The sequence below is a fragment of the Pezoporus occidentalis genome, unplaced genomic scaffold (genome assembly GCF_034315485.1).
Source record: "Pezoporus occidentalis ecotype Australia unplaced genomic scaffold, CSIRO_AGI_Poc_V1 ctg161, whole genome shotgun sequence".
NCBI lineage: Eukaryota > Metazoa > Chordata > Aves > Psittaciformes > Psittacidae > Pezoporus > Pezoporus occidentalis.
In genome coordinates, this window is record NW_026913437.1 from 484,691 (window position 1) to 501,114 (window position 16,424).

A 16,424-nucleotide genomic window follows, 5' to 3' on the forward strand; every position below is an offset into this window, starting at 1 on the left:
GCTCAAATCTACCAGGGTAAATCCTCTTCAGCAAATAAAGCTTTCTTTGGGACTCTGCTTTATTAGAAAGGAGATTATTTGGTTTTGAGGGTCATTCTAGAGTAGAGTTTGAATGAACTCGAGTTGCTTTCCAAGATAAACACAACCCCAGAACAAAGCGTATCTGGGTTTACTGTTACACACAATGGTGTGTTAAGAGCTTGCACCTGGTGTGGCAGAGGGAACATGAAAAGCTTGTGAAGAATTGCCAGTGCAACATATGGCACATCCCACTGACAGATCCAGAGCTGCTCCGGACCGGGTCCGGGCCCCTTGCCAGGGCTAGGGTTCTCATTGCAGTGATGGGCAGCAGTGAAGCATTTATCACTATTGTAATGGGCTGTAATTGCTCTTAATCTTCCCCAAAACTCTCTCTTGGAGTTCCTCTTGCCTTGCACCTTGCTGTTGCTTCCTGACACCGTCAAATGCGAGAGCTGCACTGATGGATTTCCCTTTTGTCTTCCTCTTCACTTACAACTGTTACAGACAGCTTCCCTGTGGGTTACATCCATCAGTAGTGAGCGCTCGGTTTGGTCACTGCTGCCTGGGGTTTGTCTTCTGCCATCACTCTCTACTCAGCTCTGTGTAGGGCAGCAGAGACACAAACCTGTCTGAGGAAGGAAGCCAAAACCCATTTGCTTTTAAAATCATCCAGGGTCTTTGTTCAAAGGATCTAACCCAAGTGACCATCCCATGTCCTCCGCTGTGGAATGTGGGAAAGCGGCTTCAGTTTCCACTGCATCTGTTGGGATTCATAGAGATCAACCCCTATGAAATATCAAGGGGGGGGGGGATGCTGCAGGATTGCAGCCGCTCAGCACTGATGGGGCGAGCTTGGAGCCTAAGCTGGGAAGGGTCCTCCTTGGTCACTGCTGTGTGGCAATCCCTTTCATAGGACTACAGCTTTCCATGATAGGGTTGGGGAAGTCTCCTGTCCTTGTCCCATTTCAAACTGCTCTGGCACCTGCTGGTGCTATCAGCATTTTCCAGGGGAAATCCCATCCAAAGGGGATGTGGAACAGCAGTGCTAGAATAGCTGGGATCTGCTCATAGCCATAAGGACTAGGTGTGGAGGTCCTGGCACCTTCCACCAAGTGACAGAGGAAGGGAGTTTTATCAGACAAACGACTAAGCTGCTAAACTGGGGCATCCTTCAGAGCTCTGTCTCTGGGTGGAATATGTGATTTGGTTCCCTCTTCCCCCTGCAACTTTTTTGTTATGCAAAGGCTGCACCATCTGGATGGCAGATGATATCTTTACATTTGTCTGTTTTCAGTTTTCCAACTATAAATCATCTGATTTGGCTGATTTCTGTTGCTTGAGCTCTTCCCAGTGTTTGAACTAAGCTCAGCTTTAAAGCTACCCTGCCCCAATAGGGAGCTTTCTGCTGGGGCTCCTGCTCCTGCTGCGCCTTCCAAATATATTTATATGCATATATATATATATATATACACACACACACAGAGATACATATATATATATATGCTCTGAAGCATCTGAGTGAGACTCCATCACCACAAACAGCTTTCTATCTCGAGTCTCCTTTTGCGCCATTCAGTCCCGTTGTCCTCTGCCATGAAGTTGATTTCAGTCCTCCAGCAGATAAGATGTGGAGGCCATCCCCATCTCCATCTGTTTGTACTGAATAACTTCTCTCTTCCTTAGGGCTGTGTGTGTGTCTCCTCCTTCAGCACAGTCTTGGATCGTAACCTATTTACAGCGCTCTCCATAAATGCCTTACAAGAAGTCTTGAGCACATTTGCTTTAAACACCAGAAACCGCTTCTATTTTGTCAGTGTATCTCTGATGGCATCTTAATTTTCCATTTCATGTGTGACTAATTAACACTTAAACTTGCTCTTTGGGGAGCTTCTCTCTTCAGTGCTTTAGATGGACCCACCACGTGGCCGGCACTGGTACGTGATGCTGGAGCTAATGCTCCTCAGACCGGCTGGGTGGAAATGGTTTCAATGAATGTTTTGAAGCTGGGCCAGGGAGTGAATCAAACATGAATGACCATGAGTCACGTTGGAAAACAGCCCTGTGGAGGGCTCAGGGGGTGACGTGCCTGCTGCAGATAGCTCCGCTTGCACGCCCAGTGGCTGCACATGGGCTTCGAGGGTCCTCCCGGCTTGTCCTCATCTGCTGGCTGTAGCTGCCACCTCGGTTGGGTGTGGGGAATGGTGTTACTTAGCATGATGAGTGCTGAGTGTAAATGAACCCGGGTATGTGTCATGTAAATGCTGTGTTGCTGGAGCAGCATGTAAGATAAAGGAGCTGGTCTCTCTGCTGGAGAGCCCTGCTGGGCAATTGTCTGGGCAGAGCCGCATTGCCAAGGAGAAGGCAGGCACACTGGGTGGGTTTGGTGCAGGGACAGAGGTAAGCACCCCGTGTCAGCTGCTTTGTCCCCAGGACATCCCAGCGTCATCATGTTCAGTGTGTGTTTGCAGCAGCACTTGGATCATGCAGCCTTGCGTCGTGCCTTTTGGGTTGCTCACGTTTTGCTCGAGCACTGCGTGGCCCCTCGGGGTGCCTGTCCTTGTGCAGGTCCCACAAGGCACAAGGTGCATTGCAGTGTATTTGCAAACCCATCATCTGCTCCCCAGATCTCTGGACCACGTAAAGGGGAGCTCTGACTGGAGGGTGGGGGCCCGACCACATTGCATCTCCTCTGCACAGATCTTTTCCAACCCACCCTGGGGTAAATGCATAGGGGTTTTGCTGTATTGACCAAGGACTAATTCTGTTCTCCTTTCCCCTTTCTGTCTCGTACAGGTGAACCCCACGCCGCAGGGGACACGGGCGCTGTTGAAAATGATGTACTGCCCCCACTGCCGAGGTCTGGTGTCGGTGAAACCCTGCTACAACTACTGCTTTAACGTCATGAGAGGCTGCTTGGCCAACCAAGGCGACTTGGACGCTGAGTGGAATATCTTTATGGGTGAGATAATATGGGTTAGAACTTCATGTCAGTGTGTGCTGATGCCACATCCCTCACCTAAATGGCTTTTGTGGGTGGCTGAGCTAAGCTATAGCGAGTTTTTTAGGTGTCTGTGATGGGTATCTTTTCCTTCCACACCTCTGTATGTGTTTTGCTTCCACACCTTTTGCTGTTCATGTTCATTTTCTACAAGCATAGATTGGTTTGTGTTGGAAGGGACCTTAAAGCTCACCCAGCCCCAACCCCTGCCACGGGCAGGGACCCCTTCCACTAGAGCAGCTTGCTCCAAGCCCCTGTGTCCAACCTGGCCTTGAACACTGCCAGGGATGGGGCAGCCACAGCTTCTCTGGGCACCCTGTGCCAGTGCCTCAGCACCCCCACAATAAAGAATTTCTTTATTAGGATATATATGATATAATATTAGGATATTATTTTCCTAATACCTAAAGGAAAAGCATGTAGAATCAAGTACCTAGAATCATTCCTAAATAAATGAGAGTTTTCTTGTGCCAGTTGATCTCTGTTGCAGCAAGCTTTAGAAGGATGGAGCTGCCACGTGCTTGTAGGCTTGGAGTATCTCTTCTTGCTTGGCCAAGCCTGTGTGCAAGCTGTTTTTCCCATACTGCTCCTTATACATTCCTGTCACCATCGGCTGTCCTTCCTGAAGCCAGTTTTCTTGCTCAGCAGCCTGGAGTCTCTCCGCCAGCCATGGGGAGCTTTGGGAAAAGCTGTGGGCCTGTGTTTTACATTAAACCATTGAATGGGACCTGTGCCTGAATCTGGTTTTTAAACAGCTCATTGGTGCTTGGCCGCCATCCTTTTGAACGCTGGTTTACATGATGCTGTGTGAGTGCTTTTGCCATCTTCTTCCTCTTCTTTCTTAATTTTGTGTTTAGAAATGGTATTATTGGATACACGAAATCTAGACTGAAATGTTACATTCTACCTTGGCTCAGGAAGCGATGATGCATCATGTCTTGGGGCACAGGCAATAGATAATGTTAAATGTTTTCATTTGGGCTCCTTTTCCAGGAGGCTTGATTTGTCTGTGAATGGGCATCCTTTGGGAGCGCTCACTTCACTCCAGTTAATGTGTGATGAAGTGCACATGTGAAGTGTCTGCTGCTACTGTCTGTGGTACTCTTCCCGTCCCGCACATGGCAAAAAGAGGCTGTTAGAAAGCCTCCCCCTTTCATTGAGCTGGGAGATTAAAAAGAAGGGAAATTGCTGACAATTGGCATTTCAGGCTAGATCTAAATCTTAGGACTTGTTTTGCACACTGGCTTTTTGCTTTGCCTGCACCAACTGGATGTGTGCAGGGTGTTATTTTCAGAAGGCCTTTTTTTGCCTGTGCATTCCATGCAGGGAGTTCAACGTGACACTAAATTGGGTTTCCAAGTGGTTCTCTGGGAGGCTGACACCCCCCTCCATTCCTCCCAGCCCTCTTTCTCATGAGAATATTAAGCATTTCAGCTACAATTGTTGCTGAAATAGCTCAAAGCCAGGAGACTTGCAGACATCTAGTCCAAGTAGAAAAGAGGAATCCCATGAAAGGGAAGGGCATAATGCCAGAAACCAGACAAAAGCACAAGCAGCTAATTGCTGTAGGTGGTATGCAGCTAAAAATGAACCTTGGGGGAAGCCAGCGAGCCCTGTCACACGAGACTGATCAGCGACTTCATGCAATAATGAAGATTATTAAACAGGACAATATAAATAACTGCGATTCCAGGTTGGAAGCAAAGCTTTCTTCTAGCAGGGCTTCCTCCCCAGGGGAGGAATTCCTCTTGGGAATTCTTGTCCATTCATGGCTTGAGTATGGTATTAAGCTTCGTTACATTTATTGGGAGCATCTGCTTGGTTCTTGCAGTGCACCAAGAACTTAAGCTGCCTTATCTTTAGTTGAACAACTGACCAGGTCCTGATTTGTGGGTTCTATCTCAATTTGCCCCTTGAGCAAGTAAAATTAAATAGATCAGGTGTTTGGGGCAGGGCATGTGTCGCACATCTCCTGCGTGTAGGGGCTGGAGGGTTTAAATGAGTCAATAAAGAAAACCCCAAATTGCCCTTCCAAACCCACCCCCCAACAAAGAAAACCCCCCTCCACCTGCACGGGCTCAGTGGGTTGAAGTGCTAAACGATGGCAGTGATTTATTGTGTGTCAAAACCCGCTTTGGAATACAGCAACATAATTTAAAGATAGTTAAATGGGAGAACTTGGAACACATGCTGCAAGTACATGTGAATGGGTGCACGTGTGTATGAAATGCTCACGTGTGTGTAAGCGGGTCTGTACGTGAGTCATTTATGTAAAGCTTTTCCAAACTCGGATGTGAAGTTTGTGGGGTTTTCTGGGACAAGAAGACTTTTAATTCCTTACCTCTGGAAAGTGCCATTTAAGGTTATGGTGTGGGAAATAATGAGGGAATTGTACTCTTTTCTCCCATTTAGCTATTTGAATTATTTCGCCCTCTATTCCTGACACAATTACCCCAATTAGACAGGGGTATACTTTGTTTCAAACAAGCTGTTGCAGGGGTTGGAGCTCTCCTGAATGAACAGTGTTAATCTCCAGTGCCTTTTCATCATTTTTATTCTTAAATGTATCTCCCCCCCTCCCCTCCAAGGTTTATTCTGCTCGGAGATGTCAAATTCAGGCTCTCTATATACATATCTGGAGCGCGACTTTGTGTGCAAAGCATTTTTTTCCCCTTTAAGAAAAGATTGTTGTTAATGAATGGTCAAGGTCTTCCCCCTCCTTCCCTCCCCTTTTAAATCAGATCTTGGGGTTAAGACTGAAAACTGCCTTTTGTTCTTCAAGTCAGACAGTGAGGCTGAAGATGTGGGTTTCTGATTATTGGGGCCACAATGCCAAAGAATTGCTTGCCTTCATGAGAGCGAGGTGCTTTGTTGCCAAGGATTGTCTCAATGCCAGTAGCAAGGACAAATGTATGCAGGAGGAAAAGGGTCTTTAAGGGATGGTGCTATGTGGTGTGGGTTGGGAGGGGGGGGGGCTTCCCTCCTTAAATCCACTTCCATCTCCCCATCACAGGGAGGAAACACTCTTTGTCATGCTGTGTGTTTGTAATAAATGGCCTCAGTGCATTTTTCACTCTGCCAGACTTTCCTTTTTGTGAAGCACCTCACTATGGCTTATAAATAGCAATTATTTTGCACCAGAGCTTGGGAAAAAAATCACTGATATTTGTAATCAACTCCTCTCTCCCAGTAATGGGAAAATCACTCTGGGAGAGGTGAGTTGCACGGAAGCTTCATTTCTGGTGTTGGTGCAGCGTGCCTCCCCTCTTGTGTGCTGTGATGCCAGCGCTATCCTGAGCCCCAGCCAACCTTATGGATGTCAGACGTGGCTGCTGGGGGGGAATCACTGCTTACCACGACCGTGGTGGGGACACCAGCCAGCTCCTGGTGGGAGGTAGGAGCTTGCAGGATGCCTTCAGAATCAAAGCTGTGGATGAGGTGGAGCCCCCCCCCCCCTTTTCCTTTTTTCTTTCTCCTCCTTTCTTTCTAATGGAAGTTTATTTCCTTTAGCCTTACTTGCCAGTATCAATCCCCGCTCCAATTATTACTCTCCTTATCTTTCCTCGGCAGCTTTGGCAGCTCTGCTGGAGGCCGAATGCATTTTCTCTATGGGCAGTCAAAGCGGAGGCTGCATTCCTGGGCTGTGATACACGGAACACCATGGCACCCCTGCTAACAAAGGGCCCAATTCGCTCTACATTCCCATGGTCTTGTGGATGGCCTGCCCGGCTCAAAGTTTACAAAGATGCCAAACAGCCAGAAGAATTGGGGTTTATGTTTCCTTTCAGGCTTTCACAAACACTTTATTGATCTGCGGCCTTTCCTGGCCGCTCGGAGAATGAAGTAGTGACAAAATGGAATGATTTTTGGGTCGGGTTTTCCTGTTTCGGTTGAAACTCTGCGTTTTTGTGTGTTTCATTCTCTGTCCCCTCATAATATTTTTATCTGAAATGAGCAGCTTCCCCCAAGCCGGGCCGGGATGTTCTTTATGCGTGTGAAAACCCCCAAAAGCATTGACAGTGATGAACACATTTAAGTTGTGCTCCACTTGTTTACAAAAAGTCTCCATTTGGTAGCACATCAAAAGCATTTTTCTCCCCTCCGGCACAATGGTATATTCATGCTAGCAGTCATTACTCAGAGATTTGAAGCATCACTTTATTGGAGCCCACCACAATACAGTCTAAGACTCTTTGTTTCATTTGTTATTACCTTCTTTCCCTCCCCCCCCCACCTTCTTCTTTTTAATGCATTTAGTTCAGACCTGTTTGTAGTCCCTGATGGCTAAATTCTAGCCATGCCCTGCAGCAGCTCTGTCATTGATGCTGGTGCTGTGTGCCTGCGGGATGAGGAGGCTTCCTGGGGGCTCCAGCTCCTCCTAAGCACCTTGGGGCTTAGGATGGGGTTGATCAGCTGATAGACCTTTAACCAACAGCCAGCAAATCGTCACAATATTGAGTTGGGTTGTCTTTAAAAAGTGGGTTTACAGGCTGGGAAGGTATCTGCAGTTTATGGGGTTTTGAATAACATTAATAATAATTATTATTATCATTACCATTATTACCTATTTTAAATGCAAAAGTAGCTTAGTTTTCTATTTGTCATCAGTTTATGGCTTTTTTTAGTGTAGTTTAACATGGCTTGGGCACTAAGGCAGAGCTGTTACTAAATTGTGCAGTATATGGAATGTCTTTATAGGGCTTTAAGAGGTAGCCAGAGCCCCCATCAGTTTTCTGCTTGTTGAAAGTACCTTCTGCACTGGGAGGATAAACATCATGAGAAAAACTTTGCAAGAGAAATTAACAGAAATGGGAAATGCCCATTTCTCCTTAATGGAAGGGAGCAGGAGTGGGGAGGAGCTCCTCAGGAAAGGGTTTCTTCAGGGTTAGAGTGAAGAAACAGGCTGTGCCCTGGCCTCCTACATCACACAGGCTAGGAAAAAATGAAGAATTAAATGCAACTGGGGAACGATGAGTTTGTGCGGAGCATCATGAAGTGATGCAGGAGAGGAGACGAGCAAACAGTGTGCTTTGGGGTGGAGGTACCGTGGTGAAAACTGATGTGAAATAAAGGTTGCGATGGGCAAGGAGAGGGGAGTGCTTAGCAGGAGGTGTGTACCTGGAGGCACCTTCTAGAGGAGAACCAGAGAGAGGGCTTAAATGCAATGCAGAGCAAAAGCCTTAATGCCAATAGTAATTTCCCAGAGGAAGCAGTGGATGTTCAGTAGCTGCTGGGTTTAATGATGTATTTGATGAGGACGTGCGTGTCGGCACGGGAGGAATGACCTAGTGTTGGCTGGGGGACTTTTCCATCTCCCCTTGCCTAGAGGTGTGCCAAAGACATCATCAGTGCACAATGAGGTGTGTATATACAGAGAGATATATGTGTGTGTGTGTGTATGTATATATATGTATAGAAACAGCATTTACCCTGGTCTCATGCAGTCTCCCTGGTGCAAATTGTCCGTGCAATCCCTTGGCTTCCCCAGGCATGGCAAAGCCTGTAGCTTTCCATTAGGGAGAGCTGGTAATGATGGTCATCTTGAGCCCTTTCCCATTGGTGTCCTGCATTCAGGAGCACCATGAGGAAGCCAGTGGCTTTGAAAGCAGTCTTGAAAAACAAATGACACAAGACATCCTTTAATAACTGAGGATGGAGAGGAGGGTGTTAGTAATGCTTGTTCTAATGGGAGGAGCTGATTACAGGCTGCCTGTTGGCAGGCTGCGATGGTTCTCTCTCCTTTAACATGGCTTTTGATGTATATGAGCCTGTAGCTCGGGGCTGGCAGCCTGGAAGTGCCTGGTGATGGCTCTGGTAATGGAGCAAACTGGGATGCTGGGGACGGGCTCTTCATTAGAGACTGTAGTGATAGGACAAGGAGTGACGGGTTCAAACTTAAACAGGGGAAGTTTAGATTGGATATAAGGAGGAAATTCTTTCCTGTAAGGGTGGTGAGGCACTGGAATGGGTTGCCCAGGGAGGCTGTGAATGCTCCATCCCTGGCAGTGTTCAAGACCAGGTTGGATGAAGCCTTGGGTGAGATGGTTTACTGTGGGGTGTCCCTGCCCATGGCAGGGGGGTTGGAACTGGATGATCTTAAGGTCCTTTCCAACCCTAACTGTCCTATGTGTGCCGGTCAGAAGCAACGCTGTGGTGGTGAACATCTGTGTGCTCCATCTGTTGTCCTTGTTACCTGTTAGTCTTGAAGCTCCTCCATTAAAATCCCTCATTTCTCTCTGTGTTAGATTCGATGTTGCTGGTAGCAGAGAGGCTGGAGGGTCCCTTCAATATCGAGTCAGTCATGGACCCCATTGATGTGAAGATTTCAGATGCCATCATGAACATGCAGGAGAACAGCATGCAGGTGTCCCAGAAGGTAAATGGGCCAAGGGGACGCTTTGGTTTATTCATCCACTGTGTTCTATTTCCCTGTTCTCATCAATGGGTTATTTCTTTAATGCCCTTTCAAGTCTGTATACAGCTGGTGCATTATTTAAGGCAGGGGCTGGGTGGGAGCGTGCAGAAGGGAGGCTCTTGTGACCTCACCTCATAAAACCCTTTCCTTCTCTCGTGTAGGTTTTCCAGGGATGCGGCCAGCCAAAACCCCTTGCCCAGGGCCGGGCTGCGCGCTCCATCTCCGAAAGCGGTTTCGGTGCTCGCTTCAGGCCCTACAACCCGGAGGAGAGGCCAACCACAGCCGCCGGCACGAGCTTGGACCGGCTGGTGAGTGCCTGGTCCTGCTTCGCACCCCTGTGTAATTTTCCACTTGTAATTTATAGGGTTTCTTAATATTCCTTGGCTGTCTCGGCTCTCGGAGGGGTGTAATCTGCCCATGGCTCTAGACGTGAATTACCTCAGCGCTTCTATGTCAGAAAAGGGCCTGTTTTAAAGGCTTGGCTCATGAGTAATGTGTGAGGAGCGGTGTTTAATTTTGTATTAAAGAAGTAAATCAACCATCAAAACACGCAGCCTGAAGATCTGGCCTATACACGTCTGTTGTGATAAAAAATACCTTTCCAGCTTCACTTTTAATGAGCGTTTGGTATTCTGGATTATGTCCTGTTTTCTTTCTTTTTTTTTTATTTAATAGGTTACTGATGTGAAAGAGAAGCTGAAGCAAGCCAAAAAGTTTTGGTCATCTCTCCCTGGCAACATTTGCAACGATGAAAAGATGTCTGTAGGCACTGTCAATGAGAATGAGTGCTGGAATGGGAGCGCCAAGAGCAGGTTTGGCCATGCTGCTGCCCCTGCTTAACTCTCTCCCTCTCACCCCAGTCTTTCCCCAAGTGCTCTTCTCCTACAGGATTGATCCCAGCTCCCCTGAGATAGGCTGCTGCCATTATCCCTTCTTTTTCTTGTGGATGGGAGAGCTTGAGCACCAAGCTAAAGGGTTGTCCAAGCTCTGCGTGGTGGTTTATTTGAAAGGAGAGAGCTGAGTATAGATACCCAGATATGGCATCTCCTCTCGGACTTAAACCTCCCTGTTAGTGGTTGCTCATGGGTTTGGGGAGGTGATTTATACAAAGTCCTGTATCACGGCTGCAGAGTGGGGATGCTCGTGTTGTTGCCCAGTTGAGCAAGGGGAGATGGAGGCTGGTCAGGTGTCCTCTGTTCCACTGCAGAGGTCAGTGGCATGAGGGGGGCAGTGCTTTCCATGCACACTTTTTATGGAAAAATAGTTACAAACCTTATTTCTTTTTTTTTCTTGTAAGGAAGAAATTGCCAACACATGAATGAGCCAAAGGTTTTCTGTCATATGGTTTATGTAACTGTTGGAGTTTGAGTTTGGAAATAGAAGTGTTTTTTTTCTGTTTGCTTACTGAGGAAATAAGCAATATCCAAGATGTTCCATTAAAACAAAAAAAAACCCAACAAATCAGTCATCCAGGCTGTTCCAGCAGTTTTTCTAAGTAATAGCAGGTTTCACCCCTGGTAGTTTTGGGGCACAGGACTGAGCCATCCCACATCCACTTTGCACCCTTTTGTGGGTGCCTGAAGCTGCCTTGCTTGGCCAGGGTGATGGTTTGAGTGTCTGCAACAAGAAATGAATGGCTCTGCCCCCCTGAGGGCTTGTTCAGCAGCTTGTACAGGGCTTTTCACAGCAGGTCTCCCCAGTGTTCATGCAAAGCTGGCCCCAGTAAGGAGGAGAGATGGAGACTTGGCAGCAGGGGGCAAGGACACAGAGAGGAGGCTGGACATCCTATGTGGGTTGTGCAAGATGTTTTGCTTTGCTGTTCCCCTTTTCTCTGTGGCTCCAGTAAGCCCAAAGTTCAGTTGCTTTCCATGCTCTGGTTTCTCTTTTGGCTCTCTGACTACTTTGAGACATAATATTGATCACAAATAATAACAAAACCACCATCATCACTTATAGTAGTAATAAACAACCTTTCCATATACAGGGGTGCATTTGAGTCCTTTGGATGTATGCTTGTAACTCATTGCCTGGTCTCCAGGATCTGTTGATAGTCTTTTCTCTCCCATGGTACTGCTATTGGCACCATAACTAAGAAAAGAAATGTTTTCTTCTCATAAGTGATGATTTTTCGTGTAAGTCAGGTAATTGGAGGAGGGAGAAAAAGTGTCATATCCCTGCTCAATAAGATGAAATACCCATTTCAGGAGACTTATTCTGTTGGGTTTTGTTGCTTAGTCTCTCTTTTAAGCCAAGAGGCCACAGGTGTGATCAGACCCAAACACGCACTCTTCAGACCAGCAGCTCAGCTCTTCTCTGCCATAGTTACATTACCTTCAGCATCACCGATGTTTCTCCTGCTGGGGTTATTAGGGAAATTGCATCTCATGGCTGCGTGGTGAGAAGTACACGTTTAATACCCCAGCTTGGTGGTTAAGGTCCATTATGCAAAGGCAGAATGATATTCTTGCCCCCAACAGTTACTACAGGTTTCCCTGGGATAACTGTAGCCCCAAAGGTTGTTTTCCCAAAAGTGCCACCTATGTGGGCACCTCAGCAGCTTGTTTTGCTCTGTGGCCTGCAGCAAGCTGATTTATGCTATTGTAAGCCATTATTATTGCAAACCCCATATCTCCTTCTCTTTTCAAGTTGGGGAGAAAATTGTCTTTCCCCTGCCTTTGTGGCACAGGCTGTATGAAACCCGTGTTTAATTCCACAGGTTGTTCAGGCTGCAGGGAGGGAAGGTGGGGTAAGAAAGCAGAGAAGGGCTCTGGGAGGATTCTTAGCTCTGGTACCAGCAGGAATGGTTTCTTTGCAGGTATGACTTTGCGGTGACTGGGAACGGCTTAGCAAGTCAAGTGAATAACCCCGAGGTGGAAGTTGATATTACCAAGCCAGACATGGTGATTCGCCGGCAAATCATGGCTCTGCGGGTGATGACCAACAAGCTGAAGAATGCCTATAGTGGGAATGATGTCGACTTCATTGACATAAGTATGTTTGCTGTTGTTTGCCTTTTGCTTTTCCTTGTTTTCCCTTATTATCTGGATTTCAGGCTGACATGGGGCAGCTGGATAAGCGTCAGCTGTGAGGAAGTGTGTTAGTAAAGAGGGTGGGAGCAAGTGTCTAAGACAGGGTGTATGAGGAGGGTTGTTTCCATAGCAGGGTTTGGATTGGAAGGGACCTTTAAAGGTCAGCTAGCCCACCTCCCCTGCAGTAAACAGGGACATAGAATCAGAGAATAGTTAGGGTTGGAAAGGACCTTAAGATCATCCAGTTCCAACCCCCCTGCCATGGGCAGGGACACCTCACGCTAAACCATGTCACCCAAGGCTCTGTCCATCCTGGCCTTGAACACTGCCAGGGATGGAGCATTCACAACCTCCCTGGGCAACCCATTCCAGTGCCTCATCACCCTTACAGTAAAGAACTTCTTCCTTATATCCAATCTAAACTTCCCCTGTTTAAGTTTGAACCCATTACCCCTTGTCCTGTCTTCATCTTCAAGTAGATCAGGTTGCTCTAAGCTCCATCCAACCTGGCCTTGCATGTTACTAGGGATGGGATGGGGCAGCCACAGCTTCTCTGGGCACCCTGTGCCAGCGCCTCAGCACCCTCACAGGGAAGAGCTTCTGCCTAAGAGCTCATCTCAGTCTCCCCTCGGGCAGGTTAAAGCCATTCCCCTTGGCCTGTCCCTCCATCCCTTGTCCCAAGCCCCTCTCCAGGTTTCCTGCAGCCCCTTCAGGCACTGGAGCTGCTCTCAGGTCTCCCCTTAGGGATCCTTCTTGTCTCCAGCTCATCAAGTCCAACTTGCTCCCCTTTCCCCGCCCCTACCCGAAGCCGCGCAGCCCCGCACGGGAGGGTAACACGCGTGTTTGTGCCCGCAGGCGAGGAGAGCAGTGGGGAGGAGAGCGGCAGCGGCTGCGAGCCCCAGCAGTGCTCCTCGGAGTTCGAGTTCAACGCCACCGAAGTCACCGGGAGCTCCACCAAGAGCGATAAGAACGCGAACACTTCTGCTGCTGCCCGGGGCAGTCTATCACAAGCAGCCTTGCTCCTTAGCATCTTCCTCTTGGCTGTGCAAAGACAATGGAGATAATTGTGCAGCGTAGGGGTGGGGGGGGAAAGACTTTTATTATCAAAGTTAGAAGGCACCTGCTTTCACTTTTATACCATCTAGGGACTTGGCTTTTTAAGTTAATGGACAACGGTGTACAGTTTTTACTATGTTGCCACTGGTTTTAAGATACTGGTTATTTTTTTTTCCCTTGGTATGCTGGGAATAACAGGACCGGGGGGTACCAGTCTGTCCCGTTCACCAAGAATCCATGTGAGAGGTGGATAACAGAAATGTATATACAAGCCTGTAGTTAGCTCTGCATTTGTGTCTTTATCACTTTTCTTTTTTTTTTTTTTTTAATTTTATTTTATTTTACCATGTTTCCTACAAAAACGAAAGAGCCCTGGGGTCTCCTTGGCCTGTAACAAGTCTGTGTTTCCGAAATGAGAACTATCTGTACAGAAGCAGGTTTTATTTATCATGTTATCTAATGGGGGGAAAGAAAAACCAACTGCCCAACAAGCAGAAAACGTGTTTCATGTAGTTAACTTCCCATTTATCCACATTATGTTGGTTGCCTTATCTGGAAAGAGGTGGAAGTGATTTGCCTTTATTCTGCGGTATAACAAGAGGCAAAGGCAGAGCTGGTCAGTGTGCCAAGTGGCCTGCTTGCACAGGGCATTAATGCCAGGAGCAGGTTGTACTTGTAAAGAAACAAGAGGTTTGGTGAAATTGGAAGAGACTACGGAGAGCTCCGGTTCTTCAGGCACTGGGAAGAGTTGTCGTTTGTCCCCCGGGATCCTTGCAATTAGCTGTAACTTCTGCAGGTCAGTTCCTGACGTGCATCCCCCTTGGGAATAAGGCATTAAACTTGTTCAGTTGGAAGCACCTTGTCGTCTCACAGATCCAAATGCCAACATGTATCTCGTCTGCAAATGTGTTAGGTGAATGCTGGATTCGGCTCTTAGTGTTGGTTTGGTTTTGAGGGATGCGAAGTGGGAGGGAAGGGGAGGGGTGTTGGATTGGTTTGTGCAAGAGTTGTGATTTCCTCTCCCATGGGGGACAAGAGGAAAGGAGCAGGTGAGCAGTGCCCCATGGCACTGGTGCAGGCAAATCCGAGTTGGAGCTGGTAGGGCTGAAACTCCTCCTTTTCCACGTATTTGATTTTCTGGGAGCCAATTCCCAGTGACTGCAGCTTTTCGGCATCACCCGAGACACCCTCCTCTCCTTACCTGCGCTTCTGCAGTTGGAACAGTGTTGTGGTGGATGGCAGCAACTCACTGATAAAAGAAATGTATATTTTTTAAGACAAGAGATGAAATAGCTTTTAAAAGAGTTTAGGGAGAACAAGAAAAGGCTTTGGAAAGACTCAAAATCATTCTGCACATCTCCTCTTGCTTTAGGTAGTCTTTGGGTCTGGCTGGATGCCGGGGGAGCAATCCGGAGAGGGAGGCTGTGCTCCATTCCACCCTCGTGTTGTAAGGATGATTTTCTATTTTTATATTGAAGCATTATTGTTAGCTCAGGGTCAGCATTACATTCAACTTTATATTTTCACACCAAATTGCTGCAAAGCTATAAAGGAGGAGTATTCTTGGCCGGTATAAGCAATGCTGGAGGCTTAATTTTACTAGAAGTAGCCAGTTATTTATTAAAACATGCTGTTAGTAGAGGTAGGGAGATTCTGGCTGGATTATTTTTCTTTAGAAGCTAAATCATGGAACTATAACATTGGGAAAATTCTCAATTTATGTGTGGGAAAAAATGGATTGTAAATAGCGAAGTTGCCTTGCGAGGCATTGGGAAATGTGCTGATGCTTAGAAACTACCTCAGTTCTGAGGAATTTCCTTTCTAGCTTTGAGTGCTGTTACACGGACTTGGTAGAAGTGAATCTGGTTTCCAATATGTAGCTGAAAGAGTTATCCCTATAGACCTTGTTAGATGGTTTTTAATTTAGAGGGTTGAACTCCATCCAGCTGTTTTCTTTCAGCTCAGTTCCCTAACAAAGCGAATTTCTGCATTAAATATTGCTGATGGTTTCCATGACTTTTCCTGATTTGTTTGGTTTCATGGCATTTTCTGATTGCCCTTTAATTAGTTAAATGGTTCGAGCCGTTTGAATTTGGATCCTGAAATAAACAAACCTTAGATGCACTCCCCTTGTAAATACATCACAGTGAGGGCTGCCTGGATAACCCCGCTGGCTTCCACCCAGCTGGCGGGCCAGCAAAGTTAAATGAAGAAAAAGAAAGGAAAGCGACTTAAACTTCTTCAGCACTCAGAGAATGGGGGAACAAAAGCCCTTGTGTTCGGAGGGGCTGAATCTCCAACATCCTCCTTCTTGGCAGAAGTGTTCATACGTAAGAGAGTTGCTTGTAAATGCTGCTTTGGAGCGGGTCTGCTCAGGAAAAAGAACCCATTTTTGCATTTATACTTATCATTTTACAGCTGCTTGCTTACTAATTGTCATTCCTTAGTTTGGTACAAGCCACCAATGCAAAGAGCTGCGGTCAGTTTTGAGTGTGTCCGGTTGACTTTGTTAATAGCACCGACCATCCTCTGCTGTATAAAGGGCAGATTTGTCACCTGGGGCTACAGGAAACGAGAGTAAACATCACTGTAGGATGATCAAAAGTTGTGTTCCTGCTTTGATTCTGTGTTTGTGTGTGAAATCGGCTTGTAAACTAAACCATATGGGTAGGGATGAGGCATGCTGCTGGCTTCGAGGAAGGCATGGGCTCCCTTCCTTCAAGTATTTCTTGTTTCCCACATAATCACTGATATTATGAGGATGATTTAAAGAAAAATTCCTGGGCATAGAATTAATAATTAAAATCAATGGAATTGGGAATGAGCCTAAGGGCTGAATGAAAACCCCAGCCCTTGAAAGGAGCTGCTTTGCCAGCCCTGTGCCTCTCCTGAACCACTGTGCTGG

General features: G+C 47.0%; 1 protein-coding gene across 2 annotated transcripts in view; it reads left to right on the forward strand.

Annotated features, from left to right (window-relative positions):
* Positions 1 to 15,535, forward strand: part of GPC4 (glypican 4) — a 65,506-nt gene extending 49,971 nt beyond the window's left edge. For both annotated transcript variants that reach the window (XM_062612745.1, XM_062612746.1), the window contains exons 4-9: positions 2,815 to 2,980; positions 9,265 to 9,395; positions 9,596 to 9,742; positions 10,110 to 10,246; positions 12,250 to 12,425; positions 13,319 to 15,535. In XM_062612745.1, the coding sequence (XP_062468729.1) occupies positions 2,815 to 2,980; positions 9,265 to 9,395; positions 9,596 to 9,742; positions 10,110 to 10,246; positions 12,250 to 12,425; positions 13,319 to 13,527 (966 nt within the window). In that variant the 3' untranslated portion in view covers positions 13,528 to 15,535. The remainder of the gene's footprint in view (positions 1 to 2,814; positions 2,981 to 9,264; positions 9,396 to 9,595; positions 9,743 to 10,109; positions 10,247 to 12,249; positions 12,426 to 13,318) is intronic.
* The last annotated feature ends 889 nt before the right edge of the window (positions 15,536 to 16,424 follow it).